Source organism: Carassius carassius, chromosome 39, assembly GCF_963082965.1.
Source record: "Carassius carassius chromosome 39, fCarCar2.1, whole genome shotgun sequence".
NCBI classification, from domain to species: Eukaryota; Metazoa; Chordata; class Actinopteri; order Cypriniformes; family Cyprinidae; genus Carassius; species Carassius carassius.
In genome coordinates this window covers 15473022-15487556 of record NC_081793.1, presented here as the reverse complement: position 1 = coordinate 15487556, position 14535 = coordinate 15473022, and the positions used below count along the sequence as shown (strand labels likewise).

Below are 14535 nucleotides of genomic sequence, written 5' to 3'. Positions count from 1 at the left end.
TTTTTTTTCAAAGCAATAAAGAGATTGTCTCTTCAAGAGATATTTTTCAGCAATTATGTTCACACAGTTTAGGTAGTATGCTATATTTCATATATTCTCTGTTATTTTTTAGGTTTATAAACCCGTTGTTCATAGTAAATTGATGACCATTTCGTAACTTAATGATTTCAGGTTTTACTGTGCTTGATTCCTATAAACCTGACACACACAGCGCGCGCGCGCGCGCAAAGAGTCTCCGCTGGGTGGCAGCTAAAGGAGGATGTGCACAGGCAGAAATGGGAAAGGGTAGGGTGGGATTTGGGAGGAGGGGTAAACACTAATCACACTGTCTCAGTCCGGCTGTTCTTGTACACGCTCACGAGCAGGAAAACAAAGAGCCGGAGATGCGCGTGGATTTACCGGAGAGGACAACAAAAGAGAAAATATGAAAGTAACGTCTGATCAGATCCGTACGGTTCTGAAGCTCGTACTGGAATGTTGCGATCTGTTGCTGTCATTTTAAAGAAACGTATTAACATGGGTGACTGTATAGCTGTTCGTACACTGATGTGTTCATGTGTACTGTGAGTGTTACACCTCGCCACTCTAATGTTTTTATTTTTATGAGGAAGTTTGCTCTGGACACGTTTCAGGAATTCGCTTTTCTTTATGGATTATTTAGGAGAGCGAGACACATTTGGTGAGTAGTCTGGTGTAATATAACAGATATGACTTTTAGCAGCCTCAATTGTGAATGTAGTATATTTACTGCATCTTATCTTATATTTACAAATTAATGAACGATTCATTGGTTACATTACGTTGGATGGGCACATTCAGTTCACACAGCAGATCCTTAGGAATGTTGATTTATTTTTGGATTACATTTTTCATTGGTCCATTGTTTCTGAAACATTGTCAGAAATGATTATGTAAGAATTTAAATGTTAGGTCCGAGAACACAAAGGAATTGGTAATCCAATGAAAAAAAAAAAGAAAGAAATCCTAGTGGGGACTCTCCATAAGCGTGATGGTTTTTATAATGTACAAACCGTATTATATCGCACTACCAACCCTACACCTAAACCTACCTCTTACAGAAAACTCCCTGCATGTTTACATTATCCAAAAAAAAAACATTCTGTATGATTTATAAGCTTGTTAATGTCAAGTTCCCATAAGTCTGTGTGTACTCAGGTTTAATCCCCAATGGGATAGAAAAACATGTGTACACACACACACACACACACACACACACACACACTTGCTTCTATCGATCTAAAAGGAGAACTTATAGACATCTATGGTTTTACATAAAAAAAATACTGTTATATATATACTGTTATATATATCTCTAAATGATTCTCAGGAATTTGAAAGCTAAACCAAGGTTCACAACAGGAAAGGAGGATTCCATTCCCAAGATGTTTATAGGTGGGAGGGGAAGTGTCTTGTAAAAATTTCTGAAAAAAAAAAACTGCCCAGCAGGGGATACTTGGGTGTCCTGTTGCTTTAGAGGATGTTTATACCTCACTGAAGTTTGAAATTTTAGAAGGATGTAAAAATTACAAAACATTAACGCCCTTCTAATGGTAACCTTTTCAGCCCTCCTGTTTCACCCCTTGGGAAAGCATTTCTCTCTGGCTTTCTTTAATGTTGAGCTTTGTATGTTCAGGATATCAAATGAGAGCACGGCAGCACAGTATAGAGAACTCGACGGACCTGTTGAGTGAGGGGTGTAAATCAAGTGAAATCGGTGACGCCAAAGTTCAACCTGGCTGCAGAATTACTGACAAAGGAAGTCTTGTTGACACACCCTTTACCTTCCGAAATATACAGAATGGGTTTATTCCAAGCCAACATTCCCAATCAGTTCCATTCAAGTCGTTGGTATTGTTTTTAAATAAGGAGAAACAATATAAATGCCTAATCATATTACTTTAATCTCATCATGCGTTCCTAAGACATGCATAGACTTTTAGAATCCGAAAGGTCAAAGTACATGGCACTTGCAAACATTAAATACAAACACTTTCCAGGCTATATTTCATACTGTTTTCAGCATTCTTGTTCGCTAAAGTTCCAGTCTGATTACCAGTTCAGCTCCTATTCTATACAAAAATAAATACATTTAAGAGCAAAGTCCAGTATGTTTGAACCTGTACGGTTTGAGGTAAGTCCAGTACAAAGATCACTGTGCCTTTTATTTTATTTAATGAGTTACCAGATGGTAATCGTCATGACAAATAAATATGTAGTTCTGAGGACTTTGTCTCTGACTGAGGTTGCAATTACAGTACTCTTCATGAGGGATATGAAACTGAAAGAATGAAAACTAGGGCTGGACAATATATTGGTACTATATCGGTTATTGGCTGTAGTTATTTCTGTACTGTATATCAAAATATTGTGATGTCACTTGTAGCATTTAAAATGACTTATTTCGGTTTTAGTGCTTTAATTGTACAAAATAGTATAAATTTACATGAAATGAAAATTCCTCTGTTTTCTAAATGCATGTTTTAGATCTGAATAATTCATCTGCACGTTTCATCTGTTCAGTTTTCAGTTTAATCGAAATGCAAGTCTCCAATAATCAAGTCCTGCCTCTTCACATTCACACAGTTCACATTCATGAGCATCCACTTTTGTGTGCAATGCCTATTTTTCAAAAAATTCGATCAACAAATTGATACGTACAACCAAGTCACCACATTTTTTCATGTTTGATTGATTTGTTAAACTCAAAATTCTGTTTAATTGTGACTTTAACATTGCCCGTTTATTGTCAATATTGTCAAATTGTCAGTTTAGCAGTATTAGCCACAATTGTAATATATCAAATAAAAACAATGCAATGTCAGGTGTTTGATCAAATGATGGAAAGAGTTTGTTAAGGGTCATCAGTCTTGTTTAATGTCCTCATTATTTGTTACTGCAGGTTGAAGATTGGAGGCCCTCGGTGACCCTGCTGCCTGGCCTCATACTGGCCAGGTTGCTTTGGTTAAAACATCAAAACCAATCAAGATGTCTTCTCAAGAGTCTCCGCATCTGCCTTCAAAACCTGAGGTCAAACAAAGACCCCCGATTCCCACTAAGCCATCTAATAATACCTCAGACATGTCACCTGTGGAAGGTGCAACCTCACAGAACTCTGGGAATGTCAAAAAGATAGTCAACAAATTCAGCCACCCAGAGACTAAGATTCCAAGTGGAGATACAGCAAAGAGCACCAGCATAGAAGTGAGACAACAAAGAGCTCCTGCAATAAAGCCCAGACTCAAATTGAGAGGTTCTTCCCTCGCCAGCGATGGCAAGGCACCTCCTCTGCCTCCAAAAACCAGACAAAATCACAGTGGACAGAAAGACGAGGTGGACAGCCAAGAGAGACAAGAAGGAGCTTTGAGTGATGTTGATGGAGGCCGCTCAGGTATGGTGTGTTTACTTTCATTTTCAGGATTTGTTTGACTTACTTCCAGTTTCCAGGAATTTTCTTTCACGATATTCAGTCACAACATTTGAAATAGCAGTAAACTATTTAAAAAGGAATGGTTCACCCATATTTGAAATTTGCTCACCTGTAGGCCATCCAAGATGTAAACGAGAGACAATAATCCTCAAGTAATCCACAAGGCTCCAGTCTGTTAGTTTATGTCTTGTGAAGCAAAAAGCTGTGTGTTCTCCAGTGAATGAAAATTGCTAGTTCATTTCCAATTAAATTGATCAACTTTTTTTGTATTGGATGATTTAGGTAGTTTATTTTTTTTATTGCTAAATCAAAGAAGCATAATTCAGGCTTAACACATCGGAGGTCATTTTGTTGTTGGTTGGTCAGTAGGATTATACAGTCTGTGTCGCCTGCTGAACACATAGACAGATGGGGGGGGGGGGGGTAATAACCCCTCTTGGAGGTAATTATATTAAAACTAGACTACCGTTTAAAAATTTGGGGGCTTATTTTAAAAAACTGTCTTACGCTCATCAAGACTGCACTTAAATGAATAATTGGTGTAGTTTTTGTGGAAATTAACTCCAGAATTTTTCCTTTTTTTTAACTTGATGGACTCAACACCAAAAAAAACAAAAACAAAATATGATCAGTACTGCACATAATATTTTCTATATCATATGTGCAGTACTATATTTTGTTAGCAATTCAGTTGTAGATGTCTGCCTCACTAAAGACTTGAGACTTTTGTCTAGATTGTCAATACACAGTATCAGAAAGTCTGTTCCAAAGTTTAAGAGCCATAACAGGAAAAACCTTCTTTTTTTTTCTTTTTTTTCATAACATTCCTGTTGGACATCATCTAAGATTATAGTGTTCATAAAACTCTTTTACAGTGACAATTATGTGAACTGAGATAGTTTGAATGTCTTAGAGGCTTGAAAGTTACATGCAAGTGGACTTTAAGTGATTATTGGGGTAATAAACCAGTGTCCTACCCTAAAGTTCATACACTCAACTAGTCCAGAATCCAAGAGCTTAGAGCAGGTCATTCACTCACTGGTATAGTGAAATGGCAGAAGGGCTAAAACGAGCATTTGGCAAGATCAAGCAAAATGTATTTGAGGCGATTGAAGATCTTCGGGTTAAGGATGGGGAGGAGGGATCGACACAGCGCAAAGGTTCCATGCAGAAGTTGACGGGACTGATAACAGCAGGGTCGAAGGGGGAGGTGGACCAGTCAAAGCAGAAGCAGAGAAGAGATGGTAATCTAAGATCTTATACACTGGAAATGGGAAAGGATATGAAGCCTTTCGAAGAGCAATATAACATTTAGAGTACTGCAGAGACATTCAGTCATGGTACTACTAAGGGTTATAGAGTCAGTCTTTGCTGCAGCTTGTTTTGCATATGTCTATGTAAGAGCCAAAGATACTTAAGAGGATCCTTAAAGAAGAATCTAGTGCCTAAAGCAAGATTTTAGGAATGTACTCTTTGTACCCATATTTGTTTCATTTGGTTTAGAAAACTTTTCTGCTGTTTTAAAATTTGTTTAAATGTAATGAAAATGTCATGTGGTATAACCATAAAGTAAAAAGTAATAACATTTTTCTAACCACTTGAATACATCTTAATCTTGTACGTTGTAATGTAATTTTCAAGAAAACTCGAAAGGTTTGGTGTATGTTAGTGGAGATTGAAAAAAAACAATGTTTTACCTAGTGTCTTGCCTTATAGTTAACATAGCATTCATGACACAAACTAACCTTCCTCAGGTATTCTTTACTAAGATGTTTTTTTCTCTATTATAATAGCAGGACAGTTACAATCAAAATTATTCAACCCCCACTGGGTTATTGGCAATATGTACAGACTTTGAGCTGTTTGCAATGAACAGATCAAACAAAAGTATTTGAAATAGCTCAACACAGCAAATGTTTCGAGTGGTTTCCACAAAATTCAACTGAAAATACAACTCCTGCAGTCTCAAAATTATTCAACCCCCTGAACAGAATCCCTCCCAACAGCACAAATCTGTAAAACAGGTGTTGTCTCAAGCACACCTGATGCAATTAATCAAGGGCTTCATTAGTTGCACCAGATGTGCTTTAGCAGGAACACATAAAATACTTGAATTGGAAGAATGGTCCAAAAGAGATCATTGCCCTTCACAAACAATGAACAGGAAACACAACTAAAGTAAAGGCGCTAAATGTTTATAAAGACACTGCTGGAAGCATAATTTGCAAGTTCAAATATAAGGGAACAGCGGCTGCAGAAAAAGTAAGCTGTCATTGGCTGCAGCCAGATTTCTGAGAAGGCAGGTTCAGAAAAACCCTTGAGTGTATGCAAAAAGACCTGTGGCAAGACTTGGTGGCAACAGGCACTGAGGTTTCAGTTTGCACAGTAAGGCGCATAAATGCAGACGGTTTCCATGCCAGAACTCCAAGATGTTGGCTCTAATTTTACACAAAGTTACATAAATAAGCCACAAAAGTTTTGGGTCCTGTTCTTTGGAACAATAAAACAAAACTGTAATATTTTGGCTCGATGGATCAGCAGTATGTCTGGAGGAAGAAGAATGAAGCATACACATAAAAGAACAGTGCCTACAGTTAAGCATGGTGGTGGATCGGTGAAGCACTGGGGCTGCTTTGCATCCTCTGGCACTGGAAACCTGTAGCTGATGTCTTGCTAAAAATCTCATTTGCTGCAGCTCATAACAGCAAAAGGGTGCTCTACTTAGTACTAAAGATGCTTGCCATGAAGGGGCTGAATAATTTCTGAATAATAAGTGGGGAAACCACTTTGAAACATCTGCAGTGTTGAGCTATTTCAATTACTTTTGTTTGATTTGGTCATTTTAAACAGGTGAAAGTCTGTACATTTTGCCAATAAACCTGATTTGCAATGAGGGTTGAATAATTTTGATTGAAACCTTATATCATCCTGACATTTTTGACTTTATATCCCCAAAACTATTTCTGATTGATTTTTAAAACAAAAACATTTTTTATGTATTTCTGATAAAAGATAATGAGGGGTCAAAAAAATAACATCATGTTATTGACCCATCTTAAAGTTCATTCAAAGCCTTACCATAATCCATATCCTCTTCTAGCTCCTGATGGAAAAGAAGGCGGCAAACTGCGAGAAGAGCAGGATTCCAGCCCTCTTCCAGAGCCTCAGTGTGAGAAGAACTGCTGCTGTATATGTCACCTGCAGAGGCCTGGCATGAAGCTCGTATGGGTGCCAATAAGCGAGCTGGATGATGACGAGGATAAGGATGAGGAGATTGAATACAGTGACACGGAGGATCAGAACAAAAGCGGAGAGGGAGATAATGAAGACAAGTCAAATAAGGAGCCTGATTCTTTAAGCGAGTCAATAGCTGAAGATGAGAACAAGAAGGAGGAACTGCAAGTTAAAAAAGGCAAGTTTCAGGAAACTCGAAAACTTATAGAGCAGCAGCTGAGGAGGAAATCAGATCCTGGACCTCCAACGTTGATCGCCTCTGTTGTCCCATTTCCTCAGACTCCTTTAAACGTCCCCAAAGACCAGTCTTTGGAGGAGCCAGAGGAGTCCATCTACGATATTAGCCTGGAGGTGGTCATTCCACCAAGACCTCAGAAAAAGCCGGACACTGCAAGCAAGGACTCACCTCCGGCCATTCCTCCAAGGATGCCTTTAGATTACAGAGGTTCACCTCGCATCATTCTACCTCAGCCTCTAGCACGCCCTGCCTCCCCTCTGCTTCCCCCTAAAAAGTGCAGCCCACCTGCCAGTCCCCGACCACAAAGAGCTCCACCAGCACCGCCGGCCAAGACCTATGAGAACGGAAGACGTCTCAGCAGTTATTCTCTCAAATCTATAGGTACATAAAAACTTTCAAAGCAGGCATGAAATCAAAATGTACCCATTTTATGTTCTTTAAAAGAAGTCTAAATTGAAAATGATGTCTTAAATGTTCCAAACTGTGTTATTTGTTAATATTTTGAATTAGCTTTTATTTGTATATTTTCCTATTATTATTTATTTTCCTTTTAGCAATTTTGTTATTTGATTTGGTATTATTTTAAATATTTCTATTTAGCTTTATTTTTTATTTTAGTTCTAATCATCTCAGTACTTTCATTTACTAATTTTTTTTTTCAGTTAGTTCATGTTTTAAAGTAAAAAAAAAAAAAGGTTCTTTTAGTTGACATTGTTAATGCATTATTTACCAGAAACTAACCATGAGCAATACATTTGTTACAATATTTGTAATTTTTTGATGATGTTCATTGTAAGTTCATGTTAGCTCAGTTTTAAATAATATTAACAGATAAAACTTTTGATTTTAATAATGTATTAGTAAATGATCAAATTAACGTCAACTTAAATTGAACAAAATTCTTTAGAACATTATTGACCAATTTTTTTTTTTTATCTGGTATTTATATTTAATTTTACTTAGCTTTATTTCAATTGACGAAAAAGATTTGTAATGACCAATCCAATCCAATTAATCCTAATAGATCAAATCTCATCCTGTAATTTATTTCTTTACTTTTTAATATACTGTTCACTCAGAAATGCATTACATTGCAGAAGTAACATGTTTAAAGCATTTCAGACTGACATTGAGTATCTCTGTGTGTTTGTTTTATGGTACTTAATTGTTAGTTTCTCTTTTCTTGACATCAACAGATGAGAATGACAGTGCTGGGGCTGATGGGGAAAAATGTGGATCCACTGAGAAGTATATATGTTTATGTTTTTTTTATATTTCTTTCGTCTCTCAAACAGTTTCTGCTCTCTTAAGCATTAATATTGTAGTCACACAGCTGTCATATTTACTGTCTTTACTATGTGTGTAACTCAATCTCTGTCTCAGGTCTAGACCTCCACGAGCCTTTCCACATCTTCAACAGTCTGTTGACTCGGAAGCTGGGACGTCTGAGGGTATCCTTTTTTTTTTTAAATAAATAAATAAATTACCAGTTTTAAATTGAAAATTGTGATTTTAGGGGGTTGAGTTTAATGCCATATTTTCCGCCCCTTGCAGAGCTGTATCAGTTCTACACAGAAACATTTATACACAAGGAGATCAGGAGGACAGTATGTCGCAACATCAGTAAAACCAGCATGGACTTCCAGATGGACCCACACAATACATCCAGCCCAGAGAAAGGAGAAAAACCCAGATCCAGTAGTGTTCCAAATCTCAAGCAGGGCAATTTATGGCGGGAGCAGGCAGCAGTACGAGACAGTGGTGTCTTGCAGACCCTAAGTTCAGAGGAGTGCAAGTACCAAGAGGTGAGCAGAAATCCTCAATCAACATGGAGGAGAGCATGTACTTCATAGCAAGTGCTGAGATTTGAGGGTCAAAGACAGAATATGTGTTTGGGAATATGGAAAAATGGATTTGAGAGGAAAAGAGAAGAAAGAGAGGATGGAAATCTCTAAGATAAGACGGGATGGAAAGGGGTGGATGGGAAAGGAAGTACGAAGAGTGTTCATCTCACAAATATGTCCATATACACTACCGTTCAAATTGTTTCAATTGATTTAAAGTCTCTAATGCTCACCAAGGCTGCAGTTATTTGATTAAAAGTAAATAAAAAACAGTAAAACTGTCAAATATTACAATACAATCTTTTTTAAAATATATTTTAAAATATAATTTATTCCTCTGACTTTTCAGAAACATTTCTTATTATTGGAGAAATGTTGAAAACAATTGTACTGCATTTATTGGAAACATAATTTTGTAACTTTAAGGATGTCTTCAAAAGTGTTGATTGAATTTAATGCACTCCTAATAATGCATCCTTGTTGAAAAAAACAATATTATTTTGAACAGTAGTGAATTTAACTGCCTAATAGAAAATTAATGCAGTAATTAAGAACGTTACTTTTTTTTTTTTTGATAATTAATGGACATAATGCAACACAATTTGATTCTTATTGCTGTAATGCAATGTGTTTTTAAGCAAAATGTTGTTTTAATAAAGTATTTATAACTTTTTTTAAAATGCTGTACTACATAAAAAAATATGTATGGATGCATTATAGTAATAAGGGAATTTTGAGGGAAAATTTTCTCAATTGTTTAAAAAAAATTCAAAATGCAACAAAAAACATTAGTAAAAAATGTATTATTTTCTATATTCACTTTTTTTTCTTGTATTAATACATTACAAAAATGTAATAACACAATACAATGTAATACAATACAGAAGATAAAAGAAGTGAATGTGAAAAATTTGATCTATTACTGCAAATATAAAGATTTTACAGAACTGAATTGTAAGTTGCATTTAAATAATAGTTTTGTTTTTCCCTTCTCTGTGTGCAGAGCATGTTCGAGGTGATTACATCAGAAATGTCGTACCAGCGCTCTCTGCGTGTGATAACAGATCATTTTATGGAGTCAAGTGACTTGAATGACACTCTTATTAACATGGACAAAAAAACCCTTTTCTCGAACATTCTGCGCATCCAAGAGGTCAGCGAGAGGTGAGTGCCTGTGTGTGTAAAATGCAGTCATTTACAGTTGAGATTTGCTGAAATAGCACTGACTGAACCCTACAAATTAGTTTGGTTTATTGTTTATTACAATAATTAGAGTAGAAAACCATTAACCATGAAGTCTCAGGAGGATAAATAAATCATCATCATCAACTAAAAGTCAATGCAGTGTAGCCTGTAAAACAAGTCACAGCAGTCACAAACATTAATTTACAAATACCATTGTCTATTGATATTCACAGGTTTCTAAAGGACCTAGAGGAGCGTGTAGATGAGAGCATCATCATTTCTGACATCTGTGACATCATCCACTATCATGCCCAGCATCATTTCCCTGCGTATATCGACTATGTTCGAAACCAGATTTATCAGGAAAAGACCTACAGTAATCTCATGTGAGAAACTCATAAGTCTACACACAAGCTTTTATTTTATCGTCCATTTAAAAGTATTTTGTATTCTCTCAATTGTTGCTTTGCCTAATATCTGTCACAGGCAAACTAACACTCAGTTTGCAACCGTAATCACCCGACTCCAGGAGTCGCCCATCTGTCAACGACTGCCCTTCATGTCCTTCATGCTGCTGCCCTTCCAGAGAATCACACGCATTAAAATGCTCATCGAGGTGGGAGAATAACTCACATTATCCACGTTAGAATTCCCTTATTTTTAGCTTTCTATTCGTCATCCTGAAAAAAAAAAGTATCACACTTTCCACAAAAATACTAAGCAGCCTGACCGTTTTCAACATTGATGAAAGAAGAATGTTTCTTAAGCAACAAATCAGCATGTTACAATGATTTCTGAAGGATCATCTGTCACTGAAAACTCCTGGAAAATCAGTTTTGCCATCACAGGAATAAATAAACATTTTAAATATATTAAAAATTAATTGCATTAATATTTCACAATTTTACTGTATTTTTGATAAAAAAAAATGCAGCCTTGGTGAGCTTAAGAAACATCGTTCAATAACATATCTTAATGACCCCAATATTGTAAAATGTAGAACGTATGTACATGTTTGAACCAATTTCAAGCTGAGTTGTCTTAAAGTGATCCATTTTTTCATCAGAACATCCTAAAGAGAACAGCCGTCGGGACGGATAAGGAACAAACCGCATCTAAAGCTCTGGACTCTGTGTCCAAGGTAAACACCTTAAGGTCACCGTTAATACACCCTGTTTTTCCTCTCATTATAAAGCCCCTCCTCACCCACTGATCTATGATCAAACTAGACCTCATTGTTCTCAGAATAGCCTATTAGAGAGGAAGATGAAAGGAAAAGAGGGGGGAGAGAGAGTGGAAAACAAGGGTAAATGCAGCTCGGCTCACTAGAAATTTATGTTTCAGATTATAAAAGGCTGCCATAATTTTGTTAAGAGGCAGGGATTTTATAGCATTAGGCAAATAAAGGACTTTTTATCCATGAAGGAAGCAAAATAGGTCACGTTTAATGTTTGTCATGTTATGATGTATTCAGTTTCATTTGTCTGCATGGAAAGAATGTTTTGGTGTTTGCGTGTATTGTTTACGGATGTGTTGTCAGATGTGGTCTTAAAAAAAACGTCTCGCACATATCCTCACAGATCATTGAAGAATGCAATACTCAGGTTGGAAAAATGAAGCAGATGGAGGAACTGATTCAGATTAATGGCATGCTGGAGTTCGACAAACTAAAGGTGAGCAATGGATTGTTGTTTACAGCAGTGAGAACTGTAAAAAAAAAAAAAATTAATTACCATGATTTTCAGTACTGCAAACATTTTTTGATTAGTGACCTAAAATAGTGTAGAATCTTAATTATTACTTTTTTAACGTTTTAAAATCATAAAACGCTTTTTTTTTTAAATAAAAATCGTATTACATTTTTTTACTATTATATGTTTTTATTTACCTTTCATAATCATTATTTTCCATTAATCTAATCATTTGTTTAATCATTGAATCGTCTATTCAGGCGTTGCCGATTATCTCTCAAACACGTTTTTTGGAGAAACGAGGAGAGCTGCAGGAAGTAAACAGAGGAGGAACGTTCTTGAACCTCCGCCCCAAATTCAGCCCCGTCTACCTCTTCCTCTTCAATGACCTGCTTGTCATTGCCAGCAAGAAAAGGTAGAAAGCTGAAAAACCTGTTTGTTTTAAGGCTTTACTCTGTTTTATGAGGGTTACAAAACACTGCATTGTGTTGACATTCCATTTATTTGAATTCACTTTTTGATTATGGTTTATAAATAGTAAGACACCTTTTTGCAAACTATTTCATTAATCCTATTGTTTATAAATCAGACTTTACTCATTTATTTCTTCTTCTCTTTCCCTGTGCTGCAGTTCTGAGCGGTATGTAGTCCTTGATCATGCCCATCGCTCCCTGGTCCAGGTGCAGCCCTTTGGGGAGGACACAGCTGTCCCAAACATGGAGCACAGCTTCTGTCTGACCCTGCTGGAGAATCATCAGGGACGCCAGATGGAGAGAGTTTTGAAAGCTCCTACACAGTGCGTGCATAATTTTACTCAGCCGAGACTTTTTTTTCTGTAATTCATACATTTCCACAATTGGATTAAATAGTCAGTTTGACTGCTTTTAAAGACTGTATAGGTCACTTTTCTGCAATCTCTCCAATCAGATCGGACCTGCATAGGTGGTTGGCAGCATTCCCCAATCCTGACAAACCCCACAATGATCAAGAAGAAGTCATATATGAAGACTGGGGTAAGTGTGGCTGCTTATTTCTCTAAGCCGCTCAGGTTTATATTCATGTGTGACATGTCAGTGCTTGCCTTTTATTTCTCTCTACAGATAAGTTTCTTTCTAATCATATGTGTGTTTGTGTGACAGATTGCCCTCAGGTGCAGTGTGTGGAACAGTATGTGGCAAACCAAGCAGATGAATTAAATCTGGAGCCAACGGAGATCATTAACGTCGTGCGCAAAACCAACGAAGGTGTGTCACACTATACCTTCCGTTTATTGGAAGCACATCTGACATGTTTATTTATTTTTGTTCATCCATCTGACCACTTTTTGCCTTCTTTAGGATGGTGCGAAGGAATCCGTCTATCTGATGGACAGAAAGGCTGGTTTCCAGAAGCAAATGTACTGGAAATCACCAACGAGCACGTGCGGCGACGCAACCTCCGCGAGCGATACCGTGTTATCCAGGCTGCCGGCATTGTCGCCAGGACTCAAAGTATGCCATAGACTAAATCGACTGCATCCTGGCAGATTGAGAGTTCTTAAAATGGGAGGAGTCTTTTAAACTGGAGACCTTTGATACGGGCTCAATACGGATGGGAAGTGTTTTGAATGTATCTCAAACATCCTTTTCAGGATCAGATATATAATTCTGTTGGAATTAAAAAAGAAAGAAAGAAAAGAACATGTGAAAGTCACTTGTCTTTGTACAACGCAAAAGTCTCACTTGTTTAAGTAAATCTCATTGAAGTGTGTCCATTGTATTAAAATGTTCTTGTTTGGGATCCTCATATGGAATGTACATTATTTCAAAAACGTGTGTGTGTGTGTGTACAGGTATGAGTCTGTGCGCGCTTGTAATGTTTAGCGCTTCTTTCAAGAATGTCAGACTACTAAAATTCCAGTTAAGTGGAGCGGAAGGGTTAAATGGTGTTGGTTGATAACATATTGGTAGGTTGGTGCTCACATGCTCTGATCAGGATGTGTGGCACAACCGGCATGACTAGTCTTCAGTTTTTCATGTAAGCACTGAATGTGCCCAAAATCAGCTTGTGTTTACTACAAACAAAATGTGTTTATACTATGGTACATTAAAATTAAATGTTTTACACAGTTAGACTGATAAATCGATATGGTCAACCCAGACAAAATGTCTTCATGTAGTTTTTCATCATTTACTCACCCTCATGCCCTTCAAAACCAGTATAACGTTTTGTCTTCTGTAGACAACAAAGGGAAATGCTGCTCTTTTCCATATAGAATGACATGAAGGTATGTAAATGATGACAGATATTCATATCTGGGTTAAAAAGTGTTTCATGATCTGCTCCAGATATTAAAAACTGATGTGATTCATGATTATAATTTGCTGACTATTTGGAAATGGCACCTGTGCCATTAAAGCCACACCCTTGTTTTGTGAGGCTGTGCTTGGATGTGGGCATGGGAGTTGGTGTAGATGTACATTAAACTCTGTTTTTGATGTTAAAACATGATGGGGAGTAATTTTAACCCCTTTATAATTGCATCATGTCCTGTGAACAGTTTAACCCTGGAAAAGGAGTTAACTTTATTTAACAATGTAAAGCTTGACATATGAAATAGGCCTAATAGTCGTAAGGTAATAGTCTTTTTTTATCAAATGGATAATTTTTTTTTTATCGTGTATTGAACCATTGGACAAACTATATAGAAAATCTCAAATACAGTTTGCAAATCTACCACAACCTCTGAAGCTGGACATTGTTGTAATTATACTAAAAAGGGTCTTGCTTACTTTTACTTACCAAAACAACATTCAGAAAGCATGTAGAAGATTATGTACAACAGTTTTTTTTTCTTCTCAAAACATTTTAATCATTTTAATAATTTGAGGGCCTAGATGAGATCAATATGCCTCT

General features: G+C 36.7%; 1 protein-coding gene across 1 annotated transcript; it reads left to right on the top strand.

Annotated features, from left to right (window-relative positions):
* Nucleotides 1-297: 297 nt before the first annotated feature.
* On the top strand, nucleotides 298-13425 carry LOC132121464 (rho guanine nucleotide exchange factor 15-like). The gene is made up of 16 exons (XM_059530871.1): nucleotides 298-679; nucleotides 2921-3409; nucleotides 6549-7301; nucleotides 8117-8168; nucleotides 8304-8371; nucleotides 8475-8725; nucleotides 9768-9928; nucleotides 10183-10335; nucleotides 10436-10565; nucleotides 11016-11090; nucleotides 11530-11622; nucleotides 11901-12055; nucleotides 12272-12436; nucleotides 12568-12653; nucleotides 12780-12884; nucleotides 12978-13425. Exons 2-16 carry the CDS (start codon nucleotides 3007-3009, stop codon nucleotides 13139-13141), a joined length of 2814 nt encoding a protein of 937 aa, XP_059386854.1. The 5' UTR covers nucleotides 298-679; nucleotides 2921-3006; the 3' UTR covers nucleotides 13142-13425.
* The last annotated feature ends 1110 nt before the right edge of the window (nucleotides 13426-14535 follow it).

Bases quoted from the DNA above. Each gene is read 5' to 3' on its own strand.
- LOC132121464 (XM_059530871.1), top strand. From the start codon at position 3,007: ATGTCTTCTCAAGAGTCTCCGCATCTGCCTTCAAAACCTGAGGTCAAA. The intron at 7,302-8,116 runs GTACATAAAAAC...TGACATCAACAG, and splicing joins TTATTCTCTCAAATCTATAG to ATGAGAATGACAGTGCTGGG. The intron at 12,885-12,977 runs GTGTGTCACACT...TGCCTTCTTTAG, and splicing joins CGTGCGCAAAACCAACGAAG to GATGGTGCGAAGGAATCCGT.